Source organism: Calonectris borealis, chromosome 5, assembly GCF_964195595.1.
Source record: "Calonectris borealis chromosome 5, bCalBor7.hap1.2, whole genome shotgun sequence".
Lineage (NCBI taxonomy): Eukaryota > Metazoa > Chordata > Aves > Procellariiformes > Procellariidae > Calonectris > Calonectris borealis.
Genome location: NC_134316.1, coordinates 13,187,046 through 13,200,250, shown reverse-complemented (window position 1 = coordinate 13,200,250; position 13,205 = coordinate 13,187,046). Strand labels below are relative to the sequence as shown.

Sequence of the window (13,205 nt, the reverse complement as noted above, 5' to 3'; positions counted from 1 at the left end):
AGATAAGACGTCCTATGCCAGCGGAAGTACAGTCTTGTCAGCCTAACAGAGCCAGTGCTTGGCTTCTGCCTGCACGCTTGTGTCTCAAATGATAAAACAGTTAAATGATGCTCTGAGTGTGATATTTTAAAGCCACATCTGCACCTCTTTTAATCAATTCCACTTAATGCACATACAAATCATGCAATGTTCTTTCTGCTATAATTTGCCAATTAAGTTTTCTATTTCAAAGGCAGTTAAAATTAGGGGTGGGGTCTGCCTCTGGATTGTTATCAGTAGTGGAAGTGACAGTTTTATGTCAATTTTCATAATTGCTCTTGTTACTGATAAGGATCTGAATTTTATGAAAGTAAGTGTTTTCTTTGTAAGTTACACAAAGAAAAAATGATACATGAAATGTAAAAGATGTAAAAACGAAGTAAAAAATTATTCATTTGGGACTTTTCTAGTTGTTTGTAGCAGTCTACTGAGTTGAAACACTTTTTCATTTTGAGGAGTTCTATGGAAGGTTTTTAATTTGCATTTTTGGATTAAAGCTACCAGCTGTGTGTCTTCACAGAGCCTCTAGAACCAAATTCTCATATTGCTTTTGTATTTAAAGTGAAAGCATAACAATGTCAGTGGTGTTTCAAAGGTATCCTGTGTTCATTCAAGCCACGTTGGAAAGAAAACTTGAACAAAATTGATCAAAGCTTGAAAATCCCATAAATAATTTAAGGAAAAAGTATGTTGTCTGTCCTTTGGGTGTAATAAGTTTTTCTTCAAAAATATTTTCCAAACAAACTGTGACTAGTCTTAACACTAGAATCTTTCTTCTAAACTATTCCCAAAATGTTTTTATATCTTTTGCTCCTGTTACATCTAATCTTCTATATAAAGTATCTTAAAATCCAAAAATTCATGCACAGGTATTTTTTGAGGAGTGTCTGTTAAAGTTATTTGCGTGCTCTAAAAAATTCTGCATTGTTCTTGTCCTAGTAGGAAATTAAGATCTTATTGACCTTTGAATCAGAATAAACACATCCTCTCTGAAGTAAAATTCTGGGCATACTTCACTGTGTAACTTTTCTCACTCCCTCTTACTGGAAACTCAGTATTCATTTATGTAGCTTAAGGGGTAAAGAATCCTAAAGCTTATTTTTAAATGGAAGAAATTAAACTAAATTGCTTTTATTGCACATCTAAATCTTCTGTTTAAAAAGAAAATTGTAAATAAAATAATTAATATTTGGGGAAATGCACTGGGAGTGAGTTGTCTGAACATGTCCAGGGTTTCTGGACATGCAGTGGTGGGTCAGTCTTGGATTCTTATCTAATAAAGCCAAGCAACATGTTTGTGCCCTGTAAATTTACAGATTTGTCGGAGGCTCCAATTTAAATGTATTAAGTAATGAGATTCTCCACTCTTTCTGCTGTGTGAGAGGGGTGGAAATTTGATGCAAATTATCACCAGAATGTCAGCTTTTCTGGCAGCTAAGCAGGGACACTGTTGCTAATAGGTACAGTTTCTGTTCTTACTAGAATTCCTTTGTGAGACTGAAGACATCTGTTTAAAGGAAATGTGCATGTTTTCAGTCAGATATGATATGAGGAAAATAATGTTGGATTGAGCAGGAATGATTCTTTAGTTAAATGGAAGATTCCTAAGGACTTCATTCCTGACAAAACGTGCAGGTATATTATATCTTTAATCTTCTTAAAATATGATTATGTTGAAAGCACATATTTTAGTTCATTTTGAAATGGGCATAATTGGCTTTCAACTATATTTGATTCAGAACTTTTCTTGCTGAAATGTAATTTTTATTTCCTAGCAGGGAACTTCTGGTAATTGCTGTTGGCATTTGAAGTAATTGTTGTTAGCATTTGACATAGCCGGCATTGGCTGCTAAGCAAATTACTGACCTAGTTCTAAAACGGTTTCTTTTTCTTCTTCCCAAAACATTGTTGCTATCATGCTTGACCATTTCTTTTACCTATGTCACATCACACAAGGTGCCTAAATTTCACAGGCATATGGGACTAATGAAGTAATGCTTATGCCAAAAAATGAGGAAAACTATGCACTGGATTGGAAAGTAGGATGTTTCAGGGAATAAAAAAAAACAACAACAACAACCAAACACCCCTTCCTCTCCCAAAAAACCCCCACACATGAACAAAAACCCATGCACACAGGATGGGGCTTACTGTCTATTAAAATTTATTATGAAATTGTTCTCAAGAAAACCACAAAAAAGTCCTGGTGGTATTTGGTGATACTTTTTGCATATCTTGTAATGACTGCTGGAATTTTTAATGCTGTATGGCAATTAGGGATGATTTTAGTTGTCAATCAACCATTCAGGGCCTCAGTTTGCGTTTTGGCTAAGAGTTACCTGGACTGTTAAAGCTCTCCCTATGAATAGACTTCTCAAAAAGACTTACCATATTCCCCATCCTACTTCTAGTTTTGAAGAGAATGGAGAATTTAGAAAGCTGATTTAGTGTTGTCATCAAGGAAAGGTTATGGAAGCGTTTGCTAATTTAAAAATAAATGTTAGCTTCAGGCAAACTGGAACGTGCATGCAGTTGTGCTTGTAACTTAACCAGAGTTCTGTGGGCGCTGTGCGTTTGGTTTAGGTTGCAAACACTTGAGTTTGTAGAAAACCATGGAGGGCTTTTCTTCATGCTTTCTAATCTAGTATGTCATCTCTTCCTAAGCAAATCCATTCTTCAATGGATTCTTGTGATATGTTAATAATTATTTTAAATGTCATCATCAAATTCACTTATTTTGTCATTCAGAAGCCTCCAGTAGAAAGCAAGCAGTAACCCCCAGGGTTTAGCATATGTACGGGGAGTGAGGAGAGGAAGAAGCAGACTGATACGCTCTGAGGAAGTGACTGAGTTACTTTGCATTTTGGCAGTTGATTGTTCTTTGAATGGTATTTGTCATAGATGTGTGACAGGTAACATTGATTGGCAAGTTACTCAGACTCATGCGTGTTATCTGACTAGAGTTACGGGTTGGTGTATGGAGTTTGGGTGTGTTTCAGGAAATAGCACTTCTGCTTACAGCAGATGGTTAGGCTTGATTAGCTGATACTTATTTCAACCAAGTGTCCGAAGTGGCAGCGTTTATTCAGTGGCTCATGGGTTTCTTCAATTTAATTAATATAAATCGTCTTCTGAATTAGACCAGAATTATGTTCAGTAATGTAACTGAAGATTGTCTCACCACAGTAGTGCTTCATTTTTTCAGAGAGATTGTTATACGTATTTTAAAACAATTTTAAAGTTTTCAAACGCAATTGAAGATGCTGCATAATAAGTTTGGTTTTATGCTGTGAGAATGGATTCAAGTACACCATAATGGCTAGGAAATTGAGGATTTTTCTCTTAGGTTTCTAGTATGTGCTTTGTGTTTAAAAATGGGTTCTGCTGTCATATTAACTGTATGTATGCCAAAAAGCTCTACTGACAGTTCTTTATCTGTTTGGTTTCTCTCTTCCCTTGTTAAGACAGTTTTTTCTTCCGTTGTCTATTTGATTATCCTCCCTGTCATTTTTCTCCCTAATTTTCAGGTGGAATTTTTATTTCATTAGCTAAAGCCCTTTTCGGCTTGTTTCACTTGTCATTTCCTGTATAAGCATTCCTGTTTTCCTCTTTATGGTACATTGCCTTTCAAGTATTTATACAGTTACCACTTTTACTCTTTACTTTCTATTTTTAAACATTTTAATATAGTCTAAAAATCCTTATTTCTCTTAAATATTATTACAAATATATTCTCAAGGATTTTAAAAATTTCACATGGTTTCTAAGAAAATAGTTGACTTTTGATAAAACTCTTTGTAAAGCAGGAGCTTAGGTGCAGGGTGGTGTTGGTCTTCTTTTGAAAAATCATTAATTAGGTGCACAGATTATTCACTGTTGATCTACTTTTATCATCGTTAGACTTATGATGTACACCTGGAAAAGATGTTATTGGAAGTAATTTCAGTGCCTCAGATTGTTTAGTACGTAAAAAATATGCCAAATAGTATAAAAAGACAGCAGGCTTTTTTTCTACTTCGTTATCAGTCAGTCCTTAAAATTCCCCATCTTAAATCTTTGACAGTTAAATGTCATTACTTAGTTTCTCTATTCTCAAAACCACAATGTAATCTTGTAGTTAGGAGATAGCTGCCACCAGCAATAGCCTTCAGCACTGGATTCCCCAATGACTGCAGCTTTCAGAGGGGATTAGTGTTGTGAAGCTGTTTTGAGCTTCACTCCAGGACTGACAAACATGTGCTGCTTATTCCTTTCAGGCTCTCTTAAGCTGTGGGTCTTTTTGGGTGGTGGGTTTTTTTTTTTTGCTGTTGCTGTTTAATTAGTCTGGTAATGGCTCATTTGATTTTAACAGCCTTTAATTTTTTTTCCATTAATTGGAAAAATATATTGCTTTAGAAGACTCATAATCGAATGAAAAGCTGCTCATTTGAATGAAAATTTAGCCAAAAGATTTCTTTATGTAGAAACTGAATATTTTAAATGTTGTATGCCTTTCTACTTAATGAATTACAACATCTTGCTCCTGCCTCCCCCCTCCCCACTTCTGTATCGTGATTAAGACTAGTTTCGTACACAAGCTGTCATAGGTGAAATAACTTTTTTATCTTAAGGGGAGTTATGGCTAGATCCAGACAGCAGATCAGCATAGAAGCAATATCAGTGCTATTGCTTTATTGAAAACATAAAGCTTGAATGTTCACTACTAACCAGGACTTGTTTGCTGGAAATAAAGCTTCTTTAAATAAAACCACTGGAGTATCTGAATGTCCAAAAATTTGAACTACTTGAAAATAACATAAAATGCAGCTTGCTTCTGAATTTAGGTAGAAAATGTGCCATGTATGTATGATTTTAAGCATCGGTTTTAAACCTTATTTTCTGTCCATCTATAGGGAATTAGTTCTCATATTTTGGGTGCCAGTCTTTTTCAGGCACATTACTGAATGTGAAACAGCAGCAGTTAGGAACAGTGCAGTTTCTCCAAATGCAGGGAAATGAAAATTTCCACTTTGTAATTTCCAATTACAAATTTATGCTATCTGAAGAACAGCCAAAAGGTATTTCTGGCAGCAGCTCAGTTCCTTGAAAGCAAAGAAGTGAACAGAGCCAGTAATTGCACTTAGTTCTCATTTTTCCCCTCTCCTGAATGCCTGGACCGCTACTGAGCATCATGGTGCTGCGTAAAGGCAGCTGATGCAGACAAGGGTCACGCTTTGGAAGTTTCAGTCTACTGTACGAGTACTGCTTGAGATTGGGAACTTCCCTTGTGCATCCACCTACCATTCTCAGCTCACCTTCTAACTGGCCTTGAACAAAACAACTTTACTATGATAATAACTGGTTGGAATAGTAAGTGTTTTCTTGTAATCCTTACGGAAGCTCTAAGTACCAAAAAAAAAAACTTTTAATTATTGATCAGGAGTTGTTTGGGAATCCTAGGCTTTGTTGTTGTAGATCAGGCTGAAAGTCCATCTAATCTTCAGTGTCCTGTTTCTGACAGGAAATGTGTTAAGTGTTTAAAAAAAAAAAATTGTTGAGAACTACTCTGTAGGAATGTTTACGGGTATAATACATGGTAATTAGAGAAGGACCTCAAACTTACAGCTCCTTTGGAGTAAGCCTGCATTCTTTTGTGACACTTAATTTACACGTGCATCCCTTTATCTTCATTAGTGAGATAAGGAGCCGAAGTTTGTTCCTCTTCTATATATATCATATATATGCTTATATATCATGCTCTCTTGAGTCTAATACCACCACTCTGTTTTTCCATGAGTGTTCCTGTGGCTTTGATTGCTGTGGTCATTTTTCTTGTTTTAAGCATTTCTTTTGGCAAAGAAAAGGATCAATAATGTTCCAAATAAAACAATAGAAACAGCAGTATGTTTTATATATTTTCTAGTCCAATGTATGCATACAACAGTATCTTGCCTGCTTTGAGTTATCTGCAGCCGAACTCCCACTACCACGGTTGATAGTTATAGTATAAAATGTATTGCATATTGTATATAATTATAGTACTTTCATGTATTCCTCGAGTTTATTTTTAAGTACTGCTAGAAGTAATAGCTTTAGTTAAACTTTTCCATGCATGAGTTGGAAGATTTCTTCCCTGGGCCACCCCCTTATTTCTAATATTATGTATTAGGATAGAATACTGTTAGCTGGGAGAGTGTCATCTCTAGGTAGTGTTAATTATTGTCATCGTGATTTCAATAAAATCAGTGAAAACTGTAATGAGTCTGTCAAATAATAGAAATGCAAGAAAAATTAAGTTCTGTAGCCCAGAAAAGTACTCTTTGCTTGGGATTAGGATAGTAATTTAACCATTTCAAAATAAGGTAAATATTTTAAATGGAATTTTTTCAAATGTTAGACAAGCTTTTGTAATCTTCTTTCTAGTTTTCTGTGATTGTCTTATGTTCTTTTCTTTTTAAGGACTTGATCGCTAGTTCTGGAAAAAGTGCTAATTCTGGTAAATCCACATTTTGACAGTTTATGTCCTTTTTCCCATGCTTTGCAGTACCTCTGCCTTCATGTCTGGTAGTTCCCATTTCTCTTACTCGAGGTACTGAACTCTGCTTGTTCTTTGAAAAAAAATGCTGCCATGGTATTATCAACTGAAATGTCTAAGAAAACATTGCAAGATATTGGACTCCCTGTGTTGAAGTACAGCTACATAGTGTGAATTACAAAGCTTCACTAAAGCTTTAATGCTGCTTGCTTTTCCAATGGACATCGAATGTGTAATACACTAATACTTGCTTTTGTCCAGCAGAAGGGACCATGTTATCAATATACTTGATGTTACGTTCTGGATAGCACCCTAGTTCACAGTTAAATGTTGTTTTTCCGTATCATTAAAAACCCTAGCCCTTCAGTAGGTTTGCAGACATGTTTCATAAGATGTATTGTCTACTTGCAAGCAGGAGTCACCTTATACGCTCAGACTTTTGCTCTGCACCGGTGTCTTAAGGAAGCAGTTACTTTTAGCATGTGATTTTTAGTTACCTTGTTTTTGCACATGCTCCTTCTCCTCTGTATGGTGGGCTGTGTATTCTTTGACTTAAACCTCTATGTTTCTGTGTGAAAAAATCTAGCTGCTCATTTAAAATTAGAGGAACTGTTTTTTACTGGTGTGTGTGTACATAGTGTGGTAGCTATGGGTATCTGACAGTTTTAAAGAAAAAGAGCTATTTTTCTTTTAATGAAATGGTGAGCTGTCAGCCGAGCAAAACTGGTACCTCTGCTGAGCCTTTATATATGAGCAAGAAAGTGCTCACACGACTGAGATAAAATTTATCTTCTGTATATATTTTCTGCAAATTATCACCCATGTCTGTTGTTTTCTGCTTTCAAAATGATGTAACGTAGTGAGTTTTACTGACCACAAAACGTGTTTTGTGGTAGAAGTTGTATCAGCTCTTCTTCCTGTCAGGACATGACCTAAAAACTTTAAACTTCTAGCTTTATTTCAATTCCAATCTGTACTAGAAAACAGCTGTTTAGTGTGACATCTCTGGGTCACCTACTTACCCTGCCTTGCCTTTTGTCTTCCATTCAGGAACTGTTAAATTACACGGTGGTTGTAGAAAAATGGGCTTCTGTGAAAAAGATAGGGGATGGATCAATCGTCAATGCCCAGTGATGCCACAATTATAGTACAAAACTAAAAATGTTATCTTTATATTTGAGGGAACATAAAAAATGTTATCCAGAGAACAATCAGTTCTCTACAGTCCTACAATGCAAAAATATTCATACATCATGCAATATTGAACATATGTTCAGGCACTTAAGAACTGAACTTCAGTGTTTTCTGATTTATTTTTACTTTTTCTATTTCTAATTTTCTTAAACCAGACAAAATTTGTTTTAATATGAAGTCAGGAAAAACCTTGATTTGTTAGAATATAACTGTGTTTTAATTCTTTAGCTATGCTGTACCTTTAAAAAAATGGTGGTTTCTGAGGATGCCATAGTCTGTCCTGGGTGCAGAATGATGCCACATCCTGGCTGAGAAGAAAGCAAGGACGGAGGGAGGACAGTTACCAATATGAACAGTTCGTTTGCAGTGAGCTCATTTACCTTTAACTCACAGTAAGAACAGCTGAAGACATACGTGATGCTTCCAAGGAATCACTTTTCATACAAAGTCAACTGTTTAAATTTAAGCTTTTACAACCAGTCATCTGTGTTCTGCAGTCAGTAGCTAAGTACCTGGTCTTTCCTTGGCTGTTTCAAATTGAGACATGGGCTGAAAGAACTGACTTTCACAGAGTGAGATACTGGTATATTTAGTCTGATAATAAAAGCACAGCTGGTATCAATTATACAGTGGAAAGAAACATATTTTATACTTGTAGGCAAGTTTATGTGGCAAGGCCACAATATAAGATGATGTTGAAGATTTTAAACTGAATAGTTACTTCTGTATCAATACTGTTAAAATAGAAGGGGTAGAGCTTGCATCTCTGTAGGTTGTTTGTGTAAATTGATCTAACAGTTATCCTGGCAGTTATCCTGGGATTGGAAGGAAGGAAACTCTGAAAAACCTGAACAAGACAAAAAACTGATCCCTCAGGCCCAGAGGCTTACCTTGCTGTCATAGTACCTACCTTCTTTCGATATTTTTTCTAGTGTATTTTTCTGTCTCACAAAAAGGACAGTAGGATAAATAATGCTGATTTAGGCATAAAATATGCCATTACAATATTTGTGTAAATCTGTGGCAGGAATTGCTGGACATCCAATCCAAATGTAAGACTGAAATTCTTTGTGATTCTGAAAAACTATGCTCCTGTTCCAGTAGGAGACCAGAAAGAGTACTCATTTAAAGTATGGTTACTGATAGGGATAAGTGTTTGGATTGCATGAAGAGTTTTAAGATTATTCTAGTGCTACTGTTCAGAAACAATGTCTGTGAAAATGATGTAAATAGTGGCTAGCAAATGGAAGGGGGGGGGTTGTGTATGGTTTTGGTTTTTTTTGATTGGGGGGGGATATGTTTGGTTTGGTTTTTGTTTTGGTGGTGGTTGTTGTTGTTGTTTTAAAAAAACATTGCTCAGTGAATGATTCCAAATGTCAGTTTTGGAATAATTGTAAGGGGTAGCTTCTGAATAACCATGGCCTTCCCGTGGTCATTGGGGAATGGAGCACCAGAGTTCCTCAACTATGGAAGCTTTTACCTAATGGCATTCTCTTCAAATATGTCAGTTAACTTCAGCAGTTGGAAGTCGGGCGTTATAGCTTAATTGAAGTGGAAAGTGATGTAGAAGTCGCCATGCAGTTTACTGAAAGAATGTAGCCAGATAGTCCCTGGCATGTGACCGAGGAAAAATGACTTCTCGGGGCGTCTCGGAGTTGCTCTGCAGGTGTGCATACGTTCTTTGCACAAAAATTAGTCTCCTCAGGTCAGCTGCTTAGCCACCTTTCTGTTTTCTGTCGTACTCAAATCAACCTTTCAAACCTTAAAAGTAGGGATGATCTTGACTTGATGGCAAGTACCCTAGGCAAGTACCACAAGAGATTTGAGGTCTGGACACTTGAAAGCTATTGGTGAACACTCTTAAGGGGTGGGGGGGACGACCCAAACAAACAAAACACAGTTCCTTAGAAATATGCGAGGTTCTCAGTCTGTATAAAGAACATCTCTCTCTGCTAGAATAACAAGGATGACTGAGGTACTTAAAATAGTCAAGCCACTTCAAAATAAATGGCAAGGGAGGTGGCTTGCCTTATGAGGGTGTTTCTTGACCCTCTTAGTTGTCAGTCTTTAGCTTCCGAGATTAGTAGTAATTACAGCTTTAATGCTTCCTATCCTTTCAGGTTAGTGCACTGTAAATCACTGTAATTGTATGTCCATTAGTTGTATGATTATAGTCTCTATTTAGACTTTGGATTTTGTGGAGCTATACATTCATAGCACAGTATCCCTAAGTGAAATTGTGTTGTTATGCTTCAGGTTGAACCACTTTCCCTTTTACAGTTAATTGGGAAAAGGTAACCACTCCAACCACTTGGTACATCCAAGACTTTTTACATTCAGGTCATGAATTTGGCTGGCTTTCAGTATGCAAACTACTCAATTAAATACTCTTTTTCCGGGAGAAATTATTCATTGCTATAGTTTTTAATCCAAATAGACAAAAGCATGTGTATTCAGATACAAAATTTGTGTGGCTTAAGGTACCCTCAACTTGTTCACAACACTGGACAGGAATTTTGGTTTATTTGCCAGGAAGTTGTTGCTCTGTTTAGGGACACCTGTCCCTTAGCACCTTCTTTCTAGTTCTTGAAGTCTTCACTATCACAGGTGTCTTGGTGACACTGAAGTCTGTAACTGGTTGTGGTTTCTTTCATGTATGCTATATTTTATTCTGTATGTTCTTCAGGGCTATTACTTTACAGTTTTTTTTCTGGAATTAATCTTCAGAGCAATTCAGTGTATATAACTTCAAAAAAAAAAAATTACAACCTGCTTTAAACCAAGTATGTCCTCCAGGTTTATTATAACAAAAGTACTTTTGAAAGCAAAAGGGAGGAACTACTCTGGCTTTTGTTACCTTAAGGAGAAGTTTGTCAGGCACTTAAAGGAAAGCAACTTACTGTATTTAACTAATCAACTGGACTGTAGATGTCTGTCAGACATTCAGTTTATTAGGTTGTACGTGCATATATAAGGTTCTGTGTGCTTGTATTCAGTAGTATTGCTTGAAATCCTTTGTTTGATGGTAGCTCTTGCTGCTTGTGTTCAAGAAAATTTAGCATTTTATGATACTCTAAGGAAAAAGAAAAGCCATCAACTGGAAGAAGCAGGAGCAAACTGCAGAAATATTTACAAAGGCAATCTGGTCTTCCGCTGGTTTTTAACATGCTATTAATGTCTTAGCAGTTCATATCTGACAATAAAAAAGTCATTATGCAGAAACATAAAATGTGTTATGGTGTTAATTTACGCAGGCTTTCTGTGGTGTGTTCACATTTCTTGTCTTAAGCTTAGTGCTGTAATTACGTGGCCATTTTAATTGGACATGAATTTTTGCTGCTGTCAAAATATGGTACTGCTTTCTTTACCTCTGGCCAGTTACTGTAGTATTTCCTAAGTATTGAAAGTTAAGGTCCTGATCCTGAAAGTTTTTGCTGTGTATAGTGATCTGTAATTTCACATGCATCAGTCATTTTAACTGCTCATGGGATTACTTAAGCGAAAAATAAAGCACATGCAGAATTTTGTGGCATCGAGGCCAAAGCTCTGTAGAATTTAAAAGGCATAACTTCTGTTTTATAACTGTTGGAATATTAGCCATAGGAGGTATTTTAATTTGTCAACAAGTGAATGTTTATAAACAGCGGTCTAGTGTTAGTTCTTTCTTAACAGTAACCTAAACTTAAACTCCTACATCTGTATTTGGACTTGGTGATTTAGGCTTACTTTAGTTTCAAATTATAATTGGTGGTTTTATGTCGATGTGAGTACATATTTTTAATTTTTTGAGGATTCATTATTTTGGAAAATACTGATGGCAAAAGTAGTGCTGCCTTACTTGCTTATCGATTCTGTGTGTGAAGTTTGAACTGTGCAATCTAATTTAGCTTTACATGCAAGCACTAAATAATGAATTACAGAGGATCAGCAGGGAGGATTAAGGTGTAAAGCACAGGAAGTGAAAATTGGGGGATAAAAACTTTAAAATTTTTTCATAACGTAAGTATCCTTGTCAAACAGTAAAAATACCACTGCACAAAGACTGTATAAGGCAAAAGGTCTTTTTTTTGTCTCAAAAGGTTAAGTGTCTGTACAACAATGATACAGACAATGAATTATGGAGTGTTACCAAAAGAGTACAAATAGTCTCTCTCCAACCCCCAACCCCCCCCCCCTTTGTTATTGAAGATAAGGCAGTCTGGTCTCAGGATATCTGAAGCCTGTGAAATATTTTTTAATAGGTATCACAAAAGAGAGAAATCAAAGTAGTTTTTTCTATCAGCTGCATCTGAGTAAATGAGTAAATATCAAACGAGGTATTTACTCAATTTGTTTTAAAATTTACTGTTAATTTTTTCATATCTTATATTCATCTTGGTGATTAAGTAGAGTCTTGTCTAAAAGGCCGTTGTTTAATTTTGCAGTGCTGGCCACAGTTAACCAGACAGACTCCTGCAAGTGCTTAAATAGATTGATAATGCAAGTCGTAACTCTTGTACATGTGAAACAAAAGCTCAAAATAGTGTTACAAATTGACCAAATAGTTGAAGATCCTAAGTGTGTTGCTCCAGTTTCTTTAAATATTTCTTGTGTAAATGAAGTTTTAAAAAAAACTTGAATAGTTGGTCTGTGCCTAGATGTGGTTACTGCAGCCTGTTGTGTTGTAGGAGGCACTTGGTATAAAAATGGACTTTGTGAGGTGGCAGCTCCCAGGTTTAAAAAGTGGCTCTGGCTTAAATCTAATGCTGAAACTGAAGATCCACCCATTTATTTCTAATAATAAAAACAGAGTATTTCTGCAAATGTGGCATAATATTCTTTACACAAACTGAGCTGTTTGGGGAATTCCTTGAGGCATTTTTTCAAGTATGTATTTTTTTCCATGTAGTATCTATTTCTGGCAAAGGCACGTATGCATCACTGTTGCAATTTTTTTAAATCATCCTGTCACATACAGTGCATTTTACTGGGGTTCATACTCTGGACCATTATATTCCTGAAAGTTGTTTAAAGATTCAGAAAGCTTGCTTGTAGTCTTAAACACTGCTATGCCTGTGTCTTGGGAAGTAAAAATGGGGAGAAGAGTAAAGTCCACTACAATATAATTTATAACCAATTATTTTCACTTTTCAGATGTTCCTCCTGCTGATCAAGAAAAGCTTTTTATCCAGAAGTTACGACAATGTTGTGTACTTTTTGACTTTGTTTCTGATCCACTAAGTGACCTAAAGTGGAAGGAAGTAAAACGAGCAGCTTTAAGTGAAATGGTAGAATATATCACACACAATCGCAATGTGATTACAGAACCTATTTACCCTGAAGTAGTACATATGGTAAGTGATTTAACAGTGAGACCTATTTTGAATTTTTTTTAATTCACAGTTGCTTCTTCAGCTGTATCGATTTATCTTAAGAAATCTTACTGAAATCTTCAAAAAAGATAACTATGTTTGCACAT

At 35.9% G+C, this 13,205-nt stretch overlaps 1 protein-coding gene across 8 annotated transcripts in view; it reads left to right on the top strand.

Annotated features, from left to right (window-relative positions):
* Positions 1–13,205, top strand: part of PPP2R5C (protein phosphatase 2 regulatory subunit B'gamma) — an 83,963-nt gene that overhangs the window by 39,654 nt on the left and 31,104 nt on the right. For all 8 annotated transcript variants that reach the window (XM_075151077.1, XM_075151078.1, XM_075151075.1 and 5 more), the window contains one exon: positions 12,881–13,080. In XM_075151077.1, the coding sequence (XP_075007178.1) occupies positions 12,881–13,080 (200 nt within the window). The remainder of the gene's footprint in view (positions 1–12,880; positions 13,081–13,205) is intronic.